Source organism: Lathyrus oleraceus, chromosome 7 (genome assembly GCF_024323335.1).
Source record: "Lathyrus oleraceus cultivar Zhongwan6 chromosome 7, CAAS_Psat_ZW6_1.0, whole genome shotgun sequence".
Lineage (NCBI taxonomy): Eukaryota > Viridiplantae > Streptophyta > Magnoliopsida > Fabales > Fabaceae > Lathyrus > Lathyrus oleraceus.
Window position 1 is genome coordinate 258,661,368 of NC_066585.1, and position 18,261 is coordinate 258,679,628.

Consider the following 18,261-nt stretch of genomic DNA (forward strand, 5'->3'; position numbering starts at 1 on the left):
AGATTGTTGAGAAATAAGTGTGAGTTGGAAGTCCCACATTGCTTAAAAAAGTGGAGGTTGAACACTTTATAAGTGAGAGGACGCATACACCTATCACCTTAAGATTTTTAGTGAATATGTGGTGTCTCTAATGTTTCAATGTTGAAGGAACAAGGCGGAACATGATAAAATACATTCAATCTTATTTAATCACGTGCCCTTCTTTTTCTACCATCCAATAATAAGTTTGTTCTATTCTATTAGAAAAATATCCAAATAATAAAATAAAATCTTTATTTTATACCCATCTATTATATTATGTTCCATTCCGCTCAATTCTATTCCGTTCCACCATTCCAAAGACATCCATCCATCTTAAAATATCCATACTCTAATTGTAATTGAATTTAGTGATGATTTCTCTACACTTCAATTCCTTCCAATTTTAACTCTTTTTATTTTGTTAATCATGAGGATAGTAAACAAAGAAAAAATGTAAATACAGAAAAAGAAAGGGATGAGTGACATTACGACTTTTTATACATTTAAATTAAAAGATCTATACCAATCAAAGACATCGATTCTGTTATTTTTAATCTTAAAATAATATTATAATTCTTATATTAGATGATGGTGTAATCTCATTAAAATAAATATAAAAAGTGGAAATAGGGAAATAAAGAGAGTGACATCTACTTGTCAAATATGTAACTCGTTTTGTGAGCGGAAACCTCGAAGCAGAACGAGTTGAATCGGATCAACCCGTCACACTCTGTCCTAACCTAATTCACCATGAATTCTCTCCTCGCTTCTCCATTACACGCCTTACCACACACTTGTACTACAACTGAATATTTCAATCTTGTTCTCAAATCAAGACAACGACGCAATTTTCTATTCATATCCACCAAATTCAAAACACCCAACTTCATTCCACGTTGTTCATCTTCCTCTAATGGATCCAACAACAGCCCTTCAGATGAAGCTTCTCTTCAAAACGGTGACGTCTTTCATGCTGAAGTCACAAACCCCCAAGTTCAGTTCTTCAGTTCTCTTGTGCCCAAGTTTAGCTTCAGTGACCAAGCTTTCTTTCTCCTCGCATTCGTCGCCTGCACGGTAAGCCGCATCTTTTGTGTCTAGGATCATAGTGGCGACTGATTGATTAGTCCAGGCCTTCTTAGTGAGTTGTTTTTTATTGAAGTTTCTTGACTTTATTCTGTGTATTTAGATGAAATTTTAATTATTGTTATTGCAGACTTCAGTGGCATTCACTGGCCTTGTTCTTGCAGCTGTTCCCACCTTACTTGTAAGTTTTTATCACTATGCTTACGTTTAGATGTGCACATATAAGTTTATATGTCTGATTTGCTTCCTTTTGACTCTTCATAGCTTGATGATATATTGCAATGTCATGGTTTTAACTTTGAATGAAGATCATACCTATGTTTTTTCTGAGTTTTCCCTCCCTCTTTCATCATTTGTAATATTTGCACTGATCGTTTGAGTGGCCCCGGTCTATAAGTCTTGCAAACAAAATGCCAAAAGTTGAATGTGTTAGAGATGTAACGTAAATGCAAGGTTTTTCTTCAATTCTATTTAGAACAGTTGTCCAAGAAAAATATTTGTTTTTAGAGGGAGCATTGGACTTTAAGTAGGTTTGCCAAAGAGGTGTTATCTGGTGAATGCGTGAAACACCGAGAAAGGATTTGGAATCAGTGCCTGTCATGTCTGCAATTTAGAAAGAATGCTATTCTCAGATTGCTCAATCATTTTCAGTTTTGATGATCATATACATCCCTTTTTTTGAGACATATATCACACTTAAATGACTTTTTCAGCATAGAAGCCTCATATGTCCTATATGATAGAAAAAGGAAAAGGATGAAGAGTACTTCATATCATGGAAAGAGAGAAATAGAAATTCTGTTATAGACAATTTGTTAATATGTTACCGAGAGAGATAGAGAGTTCCTTATTTATAGGTAGCTAGTGAGTGTGCATTGAGCATAATCAACTCAGTGCCAGCTCAACAATGTGTAACTAACTTGTACACATTCTAACAACTTTATCTAAATCTGTTTTGCAACTCACTTTATATTCATAAGGCACATTTGTTTTATGCTTATGCTAGTATACTCTAATATCTTCCCCTCAAATGGTGAGGGTCTAAGCTATTTCTGAAAGTTTGTCGTTTCTGAAAGTTTGTCGTTTCTGAAAACTTCAGCTTCTGAATGCAGCTTCTGAATGCTTTAGCTTCTGAATGCAACTTTTGAATGCTTCAGCTTCTGAAAGCTTGTAGCTTCTGAAAGCATTGGAACTTCTGAAAGCTTCTGCTTCAACCCTAAGTTAATGTTGACTTGTCCACAACCTTGATATCTCTTAAAGCAAGAAACCTCAAAGAAGATAAGGGTTTTGTGAGAAGATCAACATATTGATGGGTGGCTGGAACATTCTTGACTAGAAGAGTCTTATTGATGACTTTCTCTCTAAGAAAGAAGATGCCCAACTCCATGTGCTTAGTTTTGGCATGCAAAACAGGGTTGTGAGAGAGGGCGAGAGTGCTTTGATTGTCATAGTACAAAATAGGAGTGAGGGTCACCACTTGGAGCTCTGTAAGGAGAGACTAAACCCAAAGTACTTCTGCTGCTGTATTAGCCAGACTCATGTTTTCTGCTTCAGTACTTGACCTGGCAATTGGGGTCTGTTTCTTAGACCACCAAGAAACTAAGTTAAGACCCAAGTACACAAAAGAGCCAAATGTAAACTTCCTATCATCAAGGTCTGAGCCCTAATCTGCATCAGAAAAGGTAGTGATAGGAAGAGGTTTGTGAGAGTTGGCAGAAGTGAGGAGTAAACCATGATGACGAGTACCCCTGAGATATCTAAGGATTCGTTTGACAGCAGTCCAATGGCTTTCCAGAGGCGCAAAAAGAAATTGACAGGCTTTGTGAAATTCTGGTGTAGTCAGAGTTCAGATGTTCTACTCCACGTCATGACATCTGATCCAACATTATTATTAATACAGCAAGATAGCTATACAATTAACACCCAGTACTAATGTGCACACATTCACAGATGTCACGACATTTGCTACCGTATTACCATAGAATGGAAGAACACCCAGTTTTGTCCATCTGGTACAAATACTCAGCAGAGATCAACCATAGCACTAACTTCTGTTGAGCCTGCACAGTTATCAGCATGATGTCTCAATAGTGATTTGAACATCACCTGTTACAGTATTACAGTTTGCTGGCCTTGTACTTGTATTTCCTAAAATAAAGGTTGAACAAGTTAATCTAATTTCCACATATTAGGGTGCTAACAAATAGGCTATTTGTTAGGTTCATTAAATGTAGCTCAGTTGTTAGTTTCCTGGATTTTAGCTCAGCTGTTGGATTTCTGAAGAATAGCCTGAGAAAAATACTGAAACAGAAAAACTAACCATCCTACAATTTAGCATATGCTGTTAGGAACGAATGTCACAACATTCAGTTTGACGTCCAGAACATAGATCATATGCTAAGTCTGTTATTTTTCTGAAAACAGACTGTACAAAATTCTGTACTGTAGAAGACCAACCAGTCTATACTTCAGTGCCAGCTTACAGTAATAAATGTCAAGACATCCAGTTTGACATTTTCACAATGAGCCTTTTGTCCGGTCTGTTATCCTCCTGAAGAACAGACTGAAATAAATACTGAACTGAAGCAGAAAAACCAACCTGCCTATTATTCAGTATATGCTGTCAATGATGAATGTCAAAACATTCTGATTGACATCCAAACAGTATGCTATGTACCAGGTCTGCTATTCTCTTGATAAACAGACTGAAATACATGCTGAGTTATAACAGACAGGATTATAACGTGCAGAAGGAAAACATACACAGGAAATTGTTAACCCAGTTCGGTGCAACATCACCTACTCTGGGGGCATACCAAGCCAGGAAGAAGATCCACTATCAGTAGTATTAATTCAGAGTTAAACTCCCCCGTTTACAACTCTTCACTTAATCCCTACCCAATGCAATCTATACCTAGGAACTCCTAGATAGAAACCATCAGTTTCCATTCCTATCACTACAATTTCAAAGTAATGCTAAACAAATTGAACTTGCTTCACAGCTTCGTTCAAGACCATAACAACTCTTACCTACAGGCTTTGAGTTACAAATAATCTCAGCTTTGAGCACTGAGAAACACATAGTAACCTTTCCACAGGTTGGGAGGTTTACCTCACACAAACCCCTAATTTTTACATTGTTTGAGGCTCACTTCACCTAGGTTACAATCTGCTATTTATAACCTAAACACCCAACTGGATTTGGGCCTTAGAAATCGCAGCAAGCTTCTCCTTTGCTGTTACAAAGTCAGCAGAAAACTTCTGCTACAATCAAGGTCTTCAATCTTTTAGTTCCTAAAATATCTCCATATATATCTCCATATTTAGAAACTGTATATTCTGATTGAGTCTTTAAGACCTCCACAAGGAAGTTAGGATATTCACCAAATATCCTCACTAATCCCAGAATATATGCCTGAATTAACTAATTCAGTTTTCTACACATGTGTGATGTCACAGTCACGATGTCGTGACATTGTGTATACAAAGAAGGTCCCAAACTAGAAGATGAGTTATTTGCATTAGATGTAGAAGCTAGGGTGTGTGGTGTGAGACTAGTGAGTGTGTGCACTTTAGGTGAAGAGTATTTATTGGAACTAAGAGGAATAACTTGTAAAGAGCCAAATGAATATAAGCCATCTTTGCCAAGAGCACCACCAACACTTTAGAAGAACCCTGTGATTTGACAAGACAAACATCAGTGTGAAACTCAAAGTATACATGATTATCTCTGACAAATTGGCTAACTGAGATGAGGTTCTTGGTAATTTTAGGGACCAAAAGCAAATTGTTCAGATTAAGTTTGACAAATGGATTGTGTGTGGAGTGAAAAGAGGTAAGATCCTATAGATGTGATGGTCAAACCTTGGCCATTTCCAAGTACCACCTGATCTGAGCCAGATGTAGAAACACTATCCAAAAAATTCTCTGCAGTATTGTTGACATGATGCGTTGCTCCAGAATCTAGATACCACTGAGAATATGAGAAAGAAGTGCTGGTGGACTCTGTCCCAGTCAGGTAGGCTTGAGGTTGCTTCTGAGTATGAAGGATAAGGCTGATTGACTGGCCTAGAGGAAAAGCCAGTTGGAGGTGCTCTCAAGGTCAGAGCTGCAGAAGCTAACCATTAATTATTAGGAGTGACAGAAGGTGGAACATGCGCCCAAGGAGACATAAATTGGTGTTGAGATGGAGGATAAGGTGCAGATTTCCTCCACTTATATGACTGCTGAGGTGTGGCTGAGAGGCGATGATAACACACTTTAGCATCATGTCCAAATTTAGAGCAAATTTGGCACTGGACACGTGTTCTGCCACCATTTCTACCACCACCATGAAAGCAACTGGATCTGCCAGCTCTAAAACCGCCTCGAGTTCCAGCAAATGAGGAAACGAACTCATGAGAAGGCATTTGGGATTGAGCATCTTGAGGTCAGAGTAGAACCAGGTGTAGTTGCAGTGGTACCTTGAACGAGGTTAACAGAAAGAGGCTCTTGCACAGGTGTTTGAGGTGCTCGTTCAAGTCTAGCTTCATGAGATAAAAGCATAGTTTCAGCAACAATTAGGGCACACGGTTCATCACGATACTAAATAATCGAAGTAAGACCTTGATATTCAGTAGGAAGACCATCCAAAATCGTTTCTAACTGATCATGATGTGAGACTGAATCACCTATAGATTTCAGAATATCTGCAGTTTGTTGAATTCGTCCAAGATATTGAGCAATCGTGCAATCGCCCTTCTCAATGCCGCATAACTCATAACGAAGTTGTCGAGATTTCACATATACCCGAGTGCGTTGAAACTGATCGATCACATACCAGACTTATTGTGTGTGAACGCACTTCACCACATGTGGAAGAAGCGAATCCGAGAGCGTCGTCAACAACCATGTGAAGAGGAGCGAATCTTCCTTTTGCCACGCATGATACGCCAGATTTTTCACATCGGAGGCACGATCGTCAACCGTGAGATAGCGCGGAGGTATATCAGGATTCGTGAGATGACGATGCAACTTATGGATGCGAATGATACATTCGACTTGCTGTTTCCATGAGAGGAAGTTGGAATCATCGAGCTTGATGGTAATTTGTTGCGCAAACGTTTTGAACGCGCTCTTCAAGGAATTTCCAGAAACTGATTTCTCAGTGTTGTGCGAAGAATTTTCATTCTTCGAAGGTGATGATTGTGAAGTTTCGGGAGAAGCCATGGTGCAACTGGATCAGATGGCTCTAGATACCATGATAGAAAAAGGAAAAGGATGAAAAATACTTCATCATTGAAAGAGAGAAATAGAAACTCTGTTATTGACAATTTGTTAATTTGTTACAGAGAGTTCCCTATTTATAGGCAGCTAGTGAGTGTGCACTGAGCATAACCAACTCAGTGCTAGCTCAGCATTGTGTAACTCACTTTATATTCGTAAGGCAAAGCTATTTATGCTTATGCTAGTATACTCTAATACTATATAATATGTAAATAGATCTTCCGTTTTCTCTTAATTTATTTGTTTAAGATTCAGCTTCTGTTTGATTTTATACGAATTTGGACTTGGCTATTCCTATGAGTACCCATAAATTTTTTTTTTTGGTCAGGTACCCATAAATTTTCTTTAATTGCATTATAAAATTATTAGCTGTGCATTTTAATAAACAATTTTTTTCCTTCTTCATTTAGCATAATGTTTTCAGGTCTTGACACACTTTATGTCATCCTCATATTTATCTTATTAGTCTAATTGTTAAACTTAAACGTACTCCAAATATTCATATATACTTGTTTTTCCATACCTTAGGCGATGAGAAAAGCTGCAATATCATTTTCAAAGCTAGCTGATACAGCTCGTGAGGAACTCCCAAGCACCATGACTTCCATTAGGCTTTCGGTGATGGAAATGAATGATCTGACCCTAGAATTAAGTGAACTAAGGTGACAATCAATACCTTGCTTTGAATCCATTGTTGCTGTATTTCATTTCATGTTACATATTTGTAATTGATGGTTATTTTGAGATTGTTAGCTCTTCATAGCTTTTCTATTTTGTATTCCCTATTGGACATTGGTAATGGTATGCACTAGACTGTTATAAGAAACCATACTCAACTCATTCTTACTGAGTATGTGAACAAAAACAAAAGTGGAAGAGACATAATGCTTGCATGGGTATCAGTGTTGTCAAATTGCGGTCATGAGGCACCATGGCGGATTGCAGTTGCGGAAATTCAACTCAGCGCCATGGAAAAGCTGCGGCATTGCGGTGCCATGGCGGCTGCCATGAACCTTCATGGCGGTATGGCGGAAATTGCGGATTTTTATATAGAAAATCTGCAAATTCTTGTTTGGGTATTTTTTACCGACCAGGAAACAAGCCCAAAAGAGTTAAAACTTTGATTAAATACTAATAACCCTCATTAAATACAAGTAGCTCTGATTAAATATTTACAAAATCAAAATACGCCTCAACCTTTTCCATTCTCCACCAATTATTTTCTTCTTCCCCCTATGTGTCCTCTTCTCGTTCTCACGCAACTTTTGTCGGTACTCTTCTTTAGGTTTTGTTTCGTCTTTTACTTCCTTATTTGTTTTGTTTCTTTTTTATTCCTTCCCACTACTCTCGATTGTGTTCTATTTTGCTGTTTCTTTTTTATTCTACTTGTGTTCCTCCTTGGTACTAGAGACATGCCCCGACTATTTTATTTCCTTATATTGTCTATTTTTAAGAACTTGAGATATGAATTACAGTTTTCTTTATATATAATATGTTTTCTAAGTTTATGAGTTCTGTTTTTAGTATTTTGGCGCTGTTGCTGTTTTTTGTCGTGTATCTATAGATATAATAATGTTTTTAGTTTGTACGCCATGCTTCCGCCACCTGCCATCTTTTCATGGCGGATTTTTTAGCTCGCCGCTATTTTCTGCCATTCGCCATAGAAGACACTGATGGGTATTAAAACGGGCTCTCTCTTCTTCTAGTCTTGTACTTTGCATTGTTTGCTGAGGGTGAAAAATTATACTTCAAGCATAAACCGACTGTTTAGTATGCTTTGACAATCAATCGACCACATGTACTTCTTAGTTCCAGCAATATATGACATGTAACTGGTGATAAAACATGAGCCATAAGGCTACAATGCTAGTGGTTTGAACAATTTTTGAAATTTTTTCTTACAAGGTTGAAGGTTGTCTTGAAACATCATGACATGGATACATGAATTTGAATTTGAATTTAAATTGGTAAGATTTGGAGTTTTGGACTTGTAGATTGTGGAAAGCAGGAACCAAGGGGATACTATTCTAGAGACGGCAACAGTTTTATGACATTCTCTCTTGCAAGATTGTCGGTCCTTTCTCTTACAAGGTTGCCTTGGAACAGTAAATCATGGAGATATGAATTTTATTTGGCAGGATTTGAACCCTTAACGAAGCTTATATAATCTTCCTACCATGTTTCTTGCTGCCGCGTACAAGATTTTGGTTGATGAGTTCTTTATAGATCTTATGCACCTTTGTATCCAATATGTGTATTGTGATTCAGTACAAGATTAATATAACAAAAAAAAATGCTTGAAAGTGAATTGCTAATACAAAACCGATGCCTTTTTATCAGGAATTATTTTTCAGTCATAACTTTAACTGCATTGCGTATATGGATCTAAGATCATTTATTGTTTTGACAATTAGCCAGGAAATAACAGAAGGAGTCAACAAGTCAGCTCAAGCTTTGCAAGCAGCAAAAACTGGAATTCAACATATCGGTTCAGTGGCACAACAACAAACTCTATGTATGTATACTATGTTTTCTGAGATCCTTTATTATTTTTCTTGTGCTTTTCTTCATTTTTATGATTGCTTTTCAACTGCAGCATTTAGTAGCTGTATCTTACATATAAAGAAGTAAAAAACGGCTAGGGAAATCCTTGGAATTAATTGATTTTTTCCTTTTTATGGATCCGGAAGTTCTGTTTTCACTTTTTAATGGATTATTTCTATTATAACTCAACTGGTATCAATTAAATAACAGAAATAAAATATAATATGTCTAATTCAAATTGTTGATCAGTGATTGCAAAAGTCTTATTTATCCTGTTAATGCCAGGAACATTTTAATGAATTGTTGGTCTGGTTATTGTTTTTTCAATTGTTGGTCTGATTATTGTTTGTTTTGAAACAGCCATGATTGAAGAGAGAGCGAATTTGCCCGAAATATCTCTGAGACACGTGGTTGCTGGAGCTGCAAGAAAGACTACAAGAGCAGTTGGTCAAGCCACAAAGAGCTTGTTGAACACGATTTCGAGAAGAGAAAACACTAGCGAATATGATGATGTAGGCTATTGAAAAGGAAAAGATAGCACAGAAAACCTTATATGTTCTAAAGTTCAATCAACAACCCAAAAAGGTTACAACATCAAGAAATGATCTAATGTTTGTAAAAAAAGACCCTTTTGTGGATGATGTTCTACAAAAAGTAGTAGATGATACAAATAGAGCAGACAAAGAACATATACGTTAAATCCTTCAATAGATTTATGTTAAAGAAGTAGATTAAGAGGACTTTCATGAAGCTGAAGATCAAGAATTTAGAAAATCAAACAACTTTCCTAAGGTATATCATGAAACTGAAGTTACTTATCACATGGTTCCGTTACAAGTTGCATATGTTTTATCCATAACTTGGACAGAGAATCAAGACAATAAACAAAATAGGAACAACAAAGTTTAACTAACTCCCTCACAGGATTAACTCAGATGCCAAAGAAAAATCTGTTGCTACCAAATATGCAAATTCACACTGATGTTGCTGATGTGTCACCCTGGTAATCATAAAAGTGTGCCGCTTTTTCAACTCCATAACGCTCTTTCATTTTGCAACATCAGTATTGTTAGTGCTAGTGCTGGAGGCATTTTTAGTCAGGAGAGAAAAATAGAATAAGGAAATAAAGATTGTATTATTGAATTGAATGAATAAAATTGAATTATAAAATGTCTATTTATATACACTTAAGTGATTTGACTATAAGTAAAATAACATACTAAGTAACAAATCCTAAACCCTAATTAGCCTTGTGTTTGAGCCATACAACTCAACTTAGATTATATCTAATATCTCAACATACATCTCTATAATCCAAGTTGTCGAAACACACTAATTATTGTCGATCTGAACTATTCCTAATTTCTTTCTCAACGTTAGAAACCTGTCGATCTTCAATCCTTTGGTGAAAATATCGATCAATTGTGCTTCGCTTGAGCAATGCCTTACTTCAAGTTCGCCTCGATCCACCTTCTCCCTTAAGAAATGAGATCTAGCTTCTATGTGCTTACTTCTTTCATGCAAAATTGGTTTTTTCGCAAGATTTATGACTGAGTTATTGTCGATCTTCACTACCAGAGATTTCTTTACTTCGACATCGATCTCTTCCAGCACAAATCTGATCTAAATTGCTCGACAAGCAGCATAAGATCCTGCTATATATTCAGCCTCACACGACGACAATGCCACCACAGATTACTTTCTCGAGCACCATGAGATTGTGACACTAAATACTTGAAAGAAATATTCAGAAGTGCTTCTTCGATCTTCCTTATCTCCACACCAATCAACATCTGAATAACAAGTAACCATAACTTCTTTGTTTTCAGATTCTCGTCGAAATAAAATTCCATTGTTTGTCGATCCTTTTAAGTATCTCAGGATTCTTCTTGCAACCTTCATGTGTGACACTTTTGGTTCACTCATATATATGCTCACTAATCCGACTGAGAAACATATATCAGGTCGACTGTTGCACACATATCTCATAGATCCGACAATTTGTTTGAATAGAGTTGCACCGACTTTGTCTTCCTCTCCATGGTTTTCCAACTTCAAATTTGGTTCGATAGGCAAAGATAGAGGGATTCAAATCATCCATCCTGAATCTCTTAAGTATTTTATTGACATACTTTTTTTGATGTAGCACCATACGTTGCTTCGATATTTGAAATTCCATGCCTATGAAGTATGTCAGCTTTCCTAGATTCGACATTTCAAATTCCTTCTTCATCAGCTCTTTGAACTTTGACAAGTTCTTCAAGCTATTCTCAGTTACTAGCAAGTCATTGACATACAAGCAGATGATTGTTATATCTTGTGCCATAACCTAAACATAGCCACCATACTCAAATTTGCATTTAACGAATCCCAATTCGACCAAGCATGAATCAATCTTCTTGTTCCATGCCCTAGCTGCCTGCTTGAGATCATATAACGCTTTGTGCAACTTGTATACTTTCCTTGCTTCCTCATGAATCACAACCCCAGGAGGTTGTGTGACATACACCTCTTCATCTAAAGATCTATCCAAAAATGCAGATTTCACATCTAAGGGAAATATCGACCAACCTTGGTTACATGCTAAGGCTACCACTAGTCGAACAATTTCCAATGTTGCGACAGGTGCAAAGACTTCAGAGTAATCGAGTCATGCTCGTTGAAGAAACCCTCGAGCTATCAATCTCGCCTTATGTCTTACTATTGACCCATCAACATTATACTTCAACTTGAACATCCACTTCACTCCGATAGGTTTTGTATGTGCTGGAAATTCGACCAACTCCCATGTGTTATTTATTTCGATTATTTGTAACTCTTCGACCATAGTAGACTTCCACTTTATATTCTTTAAAGCCTCGATATAGTTGATTAGTTAAAAACCTACAAGTAAAGCAAAATGAACTAGTTCTCCATCTGTTGTGACTTCATCATCATAAGCCACTTCATAGTATTGAAGTCTTGCTCGACGAGCTCTAGTTCTTTGAGGTCTCTGACTTATGCTAGCCATAACCTCTCCGACTTCGACTGTGTCGGGCATGTTCGCAACAAAGTCAACTTCAACTAGAATATCGACAATGTCTTCAACTTCGACATCATTACTTGCTTCGTCGAAATCATAGCTCATCAATGGCTTGTCAATTACAATACTAGAATGCCAACCCTAGGCAAAATTTTCATCAATCACAATATCTCGGCTAATCATAATCTTTTGATTAATTGGATTGAACGACCTGTATGCTCCAGTCTTATGATATCCTACTAGAATCATAGGTTCACTTTTGTCGCCAAAGTTCCTTCTTCTTGCATCAGGAACATGCTTGTAACACATAGAGCCAAACACCTTAAGATGACCCACTGATGGTTATTTGCCACTCCAAACTTCTTTAGGAACCTTGTTCTTTAGTTTCTTGATAGGGCACCTGTCCAGTATATAAACAACAGTTGAAACAACTTCACCACATAAGGATTTTGGAAATTTCTTATGCTTCAGTATGCATCTCGCCATGTTCAATATGATCATGTTTCTTTTTTCTGCTATTCCATTATGTTGAGGAGTATAAGGAGCAGTTACCTCATGATCAAAACCATGTTTTTCACAGAATGCTTCAAATATCTTGGATGTGTATTCGCCACCTCTATCTATTCGCAGAACCTCAATCTTCTTTTCACTTTGGTTTTCGACAAGCATCTTGAACCTCTTAAAGATTTCAAATACTCTGTCCTTTCTCTTGATCACATAGATCCACAACTTTCTACTAAAGTCATCGACAAACGAAACTAAATACATAGTTCCACCAATGGTATGCTCCTCAAAAGGACCACATACATCCGAATGTATAACTTCGAATATGCAGGATGATCTCATTGGCATAGTCAAAATGAAAGACTTACTGGATTGCTTTCCGACTAGACAACCTTCACAGAGTTTGTCGGGCATCTCAAGACTTGGTATATCAATTACCATATCTTGAATGATCAGTTGATTGAGCGACCTAAAATTCAGATGGCCAAATCTTAGATGCCATAGCCTACTATTTTTTGGTCGATAACTATTTTCAGACATTGTACCTCAGTTGAACTGATCATGGCCTTAAATGTTCTATTCTTCGACAAAGGAGATTTCAAGACCAAGTTATTCTGAATGTCTAAAATTTCTAAGGCTCCATCTTTCATAACTACTGATAACTCCTTTTCGACCAGTTATCAAACACTTAGGAGATTGATCTTTATTCCAAGAACATAAAGTACATCTTTGATCAAGGCTTTCACTCCATTACTCCTTTGGATAACTATGTTTCCAGTACCTTTAGCTTGCAACGAGCTATTATCAGCAAGTTTGACCTTTCTCTTCTTTGACTCGTCGAAATCTACTAACCATACTTTTCGACCAGTCATGTGATTCGAGCAGCCTGAGTCGAGGAACCAAATCTTGGATTTGACATGGTCATCTACAACTACAGTCATAACTACCATATCATCAAAATTATTTGAATCTTGACGTGCAGGGTTCACTCCTTCGTCCTTGCCTTTTGTCGATCCCTTGTCTTTCCTGTACCAACAATGCTTGGCCAAATGACCCCATTTTTCACAGTTATAGCACTACACACCTTTTTTCTCTTATTTGTCTTTCTGATAGGGATTTCCTTCTCCTCTTTTCGAGAATTCAGAAGCTCTATCATCGACCTTATTCTTGTGAGGATTCGACCAAGACTTCTTGCCCCGAGTCTTATAGATTTTTCCTTTGAACTTGTTGGAACCACCATTCTTCTTCCATGTCTAAGCCTATAGTGCTTGTATTGAGTCTTGAACTCCATTCCTTTCGACAATCCTAATCTCACGCGCCTCAAACGAACCAACTAAATCTTTCAGTTTTAGGATTTCAAGATTGTTGGATTCTTGAATAGCTACAATAATGTGATCAAAGTGAGAGGTCAATGTACACATTACCTTCTCAACTACCATCTTATCAATTATGATTTCACCACAACCCTTCATGAGATGGACGGGTTTCTACACCTTCGACACATAGCCTGCAATCTTTTCGTCTTCTCCTATCGATAATAACTCATATTTTCATCGCAAAGTTTGCAACTAGACAACCTTGAATTTCTCGCCTCCTTCATAGTACTTAACAAGAATATCCCATGCCTCATTTTCCGATTCAACATGAGCGATTCTATTGAAATTAGCCGCATCAACCTCCAATTAGATGTAAAATTCCGCCTCACAACCCTTTTTCTTGGCATCCTTGTGAGCGATTCTCTATGCGTCGGTTGCATCTTCACCAACCGCAGGAACACCATTTGTAACCACTTCTAGGATTTCATGAAAGCCAAATAGAGATATCATATGTTTTCTCCTTCGAAGCCAATTCTTGGCGTCAAGAGTTAGAAAGGAGTTTGGTAAATTTCCGTTACCATTCATCTTTGCAGCGATTGATCAACAACAACTCACGATTCCGGAAACATGATCTCTAACGTGTGATTCTTGAAAACACGATCAAGAATCTAACCGGAGTTCTAGATACCAATTTGTTAGTGGTTGAAGCATTTTTAGCGAGGAAATAAATAGAGAATAAGGAAATAAGGATTATATTATTGAAATGGATGAATAAAATTGAATTACAAAGTGTCTATTTATATACACCTAAGTGACTTGACTACTAAGTAAAATAACAAATTGAGAAACAAACCCTAAACCCTAATTAAATTTGGGCTTAGGTCAGAAAACTCAACTTGGATTATATCTAATATCTCAACAGCTATGACATTACATAACAAACTCATTGCAAATGAACAACCTCATTTTATTCAATCTATCAAAGTAACATTACATACACATTTTTAAAACCTTACAAACATATTTTAGAACATTAGTAAAGATGAATACATTACATGAAACATTATTTTTGAAGATGCGTTGCAGCTAATGGAAACATAAGTAAAAGTACAAACATCCAAAATAATATGCATCACCTCATCATTCTTGCCTTTCAAATATCTTACGACATCCTTTGCATGATTACTAATCTCATCATCAAACTAATCAAAATAATTACATTTTTTCCCGCCACACTTATATAAAAAAACATCAATATATTAAGTAAGTATGATGCTCTTTGAATGATCTACAGTGAAATAATACATTTGCAATTTTTAATCAGAAAAAAGTGGAATACAAGCACAACCATATCTTAAAAGGATTACAACCATAAAACTTTCTTTCAAAATTCTCATAATTTCATGTGGTCGTCAATAATGAGTAAATGTCACACCAACATCTATCTTATCTTCTTCTTAAACAATAATGGTTCTTGGTCACAAAAGAATAATTAGAGTCAGACATCGTGGAATCCAAACAATAGAAAGAAGATACAAAACAAATGGAATACGAACAATAGGAAGAAGATACACATTGATGAAAGAATGAACCAAACAAGATTTAAGATCAATTTGGTTGAAAGTTTTTGGAGGGGAGAGGAGAGGAAAGAATATTTTAAATGATAGGTGTTTCGTTCAGTATTTAAGGAGGGAATCAAAATCCTTTGTAGAGTGATTTTTCGTTCCTCGAATTCGAGTTTTCTTGAGGAGAGGAGAAGGGAGGGGAGAAATGCTAAAATATAACTTATTATATTGATGAAATTAACATTGATGAAATTAACCTCAATTTTTTAATTATAAAAATTATCATTTATCTGTAAGAAAATATTAAACGTTTAAGTTTTCTATCAAATTTCTCTTCTTTTTTTTGATGTTGAAATTTTCTCTTTTTTCATTAAAAGTTTGTTCACACTTCAAGTCAATCTTACATATTACAACCACGGTTGCTTCATTTTTTTCTTCAAATCAACATCATTTTCACTTTTAATTTTCATGAAAACTTTATTATTTTCATTATAATGACTATAATGTTGAAAATAACAAGTGTGAGTAGTGTGAGGAAGTCCCATATTAGTTATAAATGTGGAGATTTAACATTTATAAGTGAAATAACTCAGATATCTATCACTTTAAAATTTTGAGTGAGTATGAAATGTGTCTGTCACAAATATACGTTGTTTATAAAAAAAACCGCCAAATAAAAAAATGATCCCTTGTATTGATCCTGAATTGACCCCACATATGCTCCCTCTTTTTGAGTCCAACATATACTTATTTTTGTTTTTCATATTTTTTAATTTTGTTTTTTTATTATTGTATCGTTTATAAATTGATAAATTTTTTATTGATAAAATATAATCAAAATTATAGTTACACATAACTATTTTACTTAACATGAGTGTTGTAGAATTATAAGTATAGAAATATAAATCATTTTTAAAATCCTTTTCTTCCCTATGAATCAAACATATATTTAATTAAATTTTTTATTCTTTTAAAACAAACACATATTTAATTAAAATACCTCTTCTCCCATTCATTTCTTCCATTAAAATCTCTCACATTATCTTCGTTGAATTTAAAATCGGTTTACGAGTTAATTTTTAGAAGATAAGACTCTGGAGGATTACATCTATATTTTGACATATATTTAGTATTTTAAAAAAATTTAAAAAACAATATAATTTATTATCATATAAAGTCATATTGTTTTTTAAACCTTAAAAATAATCTTAAATACGAATCAAAATATAGATGCGATGTCACATTAAAATGAAATTCAAATTAAATAGAGACAAATTCTAGAAATATTAAAATACATGGCCCGAATAATTAATTTCTAAAACATGATCAAATTTTAAAAAATAAAATAAAAATAGAGAGACAAAATGAATGTTAAGTAAAAAAAATTGTTTTTGATTTAGTTGCAAGAATATTAGGAAGTGCAGTGTGAGTAGGTGTTTTCGAGGAGCGAGAAGAGAAGATGGAGAAGAGAGAAGAGTTATCAAATTGTTCAAAGATATGCAAGAGATGCAACCATACATACAACCCCGCTTCTAATTCTTCCACATCTTGCCGTTTTCACCCTTCCTTCTTCGTATGTCGCCGTCACGACGACCAAAAAAGGTCATCCCTAATACCCCTCTTTTCATTATTGCATCTTTAAACAATCTCTTATTATTGATATAGTTCTACTGCCTCAAATTTATGAAATTCAAAGTTAGTTTCAATTGAATTGAAGAACATCGTTCAATTTTGCGTCTAAATCGTAGTATATTCGGTTATTTGTTTTTTTGTTAATTATGAAGGTACTATGAATTGGGGCCAAATGATCCACCCTATGCTGCCAAGTTCTATGATTGCTGTGGGGCTGAAGACCCCCAGGCATTGGGATGCACTACCTATTTTCATGTCTCTTATGATGAAGAATGATGTAATAACTGACTCTTACAACTGTTACTAAGCACCGGACAATCTGCTACCTTGTTAATAACATTTTCACCTTTCTACATGTTTATAAATTCTACAGCCATACTTTGTCATGTAGTCTGTGAGGTTGATGATCATGTGTTTTTAATTTCTCTTACTACATTTTGGCTGCCTATATTGACTATAAAGTTAAATTAAAAACTCTCAAAAACAACTTATTGGAGAGTTAAATATGTTTTTAGCCCCATAAATTTTTTTCTTTGATTAATGGTTGTCTAAATGTTTTCCGTCCATAAATTTGAAACATGTTATAAGTGTTCAACTATTTGAAACATGTTATAAGTGTTCAACCATTTGAAACCCTACCATTTTAACCTTTTATCCCTTCTTTTTTGCTTGGTTCCATTGGTGGCTAGTACATATAGCTTCTTTGAATCCTTGCATCACCAAGCATTTAATGTCTTGTGGTTTGTAGTCGTTTATGAAGAAATGGAAAAAACGTTGCTTTGTTGGAGCGGTGGTCCCATTCAGGTTACTAAAAGCTTGTGGTGGTCCCATTGAGACACTTCCAAACCGTATTTTGTGGTTCTGTTGCAGTCCTTCACACTGTAGTTTATGTTGATCCACTTGTTTATTCAATTTGTTAAGTTTGCGTTGAATACTATTTTAGGGTTTCTTTATCCATCATGTTTATGTGTGTGTTGTATCACATGTTTCCCATTAGGAAAGTTCAAAGTAGCAATTTAAGTTAAAATTATAACGCTTTCACCAGAACCACAATGACAACATCGACAATTGTATCTAGCTGAAGGATGCAATTGAAACACTAACTTCTACCGTCGGATAATTGAAATCCATGTCAGAATTCCGTGATTCAGAGAAGATCAAAGGTATCCCCAATGAAATGTTTCTGTTGGTATAAGCCCTAGAGGATAATACTTTTGGTACTTGTATCGAATTATTTATTAATAATAAAAGACATTTTCTTTATTATGGTTGATTAATAAAGTCCCTAGAATAGATAGTCCGTTTAATG

General features: G+C 35.6%; 2 protein-coding genes across 2 annotated transcripts; both read left to right on the forward strand.

The window, feature by feature from the left end:
- The first annotated feature begins 643 nt into the window (after positions 1 to 643).
- Positions 644 to 9,663, forward strand: LOC127101453 (uncharacterized). Its single transcript, XM_051038882.1, has 5 exons — positions 644 to 1,095; positions 1,235 to 1,285; positions 6,898 to 7,031; positions 8,784 to 8,884; positions 9,274 to 9,663. The coding sequence occupies exons 1-5, from the start codon at positions 772 to 774 to the stop codon at positions 9,435 to 9,437; spliced, it is 774 nt and encodes a 257-aa protein (XP_050894839.1). The 5' UTR covers positions 644 to 771; the 3' UTR covers positions 9,438 to 9,663.
- A 7,020-nt stretch (positions 9,664 to 16,683) lies between these two features.
- LOC127106902 (uncharacterized) lies at positions 16,684 to 17,338 on the forward strand. The gene is made up of 2 exons (XM_051044192.1): positions 16,684 to 16,922; positions 17,105 to 17,338. Exons 1-2 carry the CDS (start codon positions 16,780 to 16,782, stop codon positions 17,226 to 17,228), a joined length of 267 nt encoding a protein of 88 aa, XP_050900149.1. The 5' UTR covers positions 16,684 to 16,779; the 3' UTR covers positions 17,229 to 17,338.
- Positions 17,339 to 18,261: the final 923 nt, after the last annotated feature.

What these genes read in the sequence shown, in the direction of transcription:
- LOC127101453 (XM_051038882.1), top strand. Translation starts at nt 772, where the DNA reads ATGAATTCTCTCCTCGCTTCTCCATTACACGCCTTACCACACACTTGT. An exon ending in TCGCATTCGTCGCCTGCACG is followed by an intron (nt 1,096 to 1,234) that starts GTAAGCCGCATC and finishes TTGTTATTGCAG; the next exon opens with ACTTCAGTGGCATTCACTGG. An exon ending in CAGCTGTTCCCACCTTACTT is followed by an intron (nt 1,286 to 6,897) that starts GTAAGTTTTTAT and finishes TCCATACCTTAG; the next exon opens with GCGATGAGAAAAGCTGCAAT.
- LOC127106902 (XM_051044192.1), top strand. Translation starts at nt 16,780, where the DNA reads ATGGAGAAGAGAGAAGAGTTATCAAATTGTTCAAAGATATGCAAGAGA. An exon ending in CGTCACGACGACCAAAAAAG is followed by an intron (nt 16,923 to 17,104) that starts GTCATCCCTAAT and finishes TTAATTATGAAG; the next exon opens with GTACTATGAATTGGGGCCAA.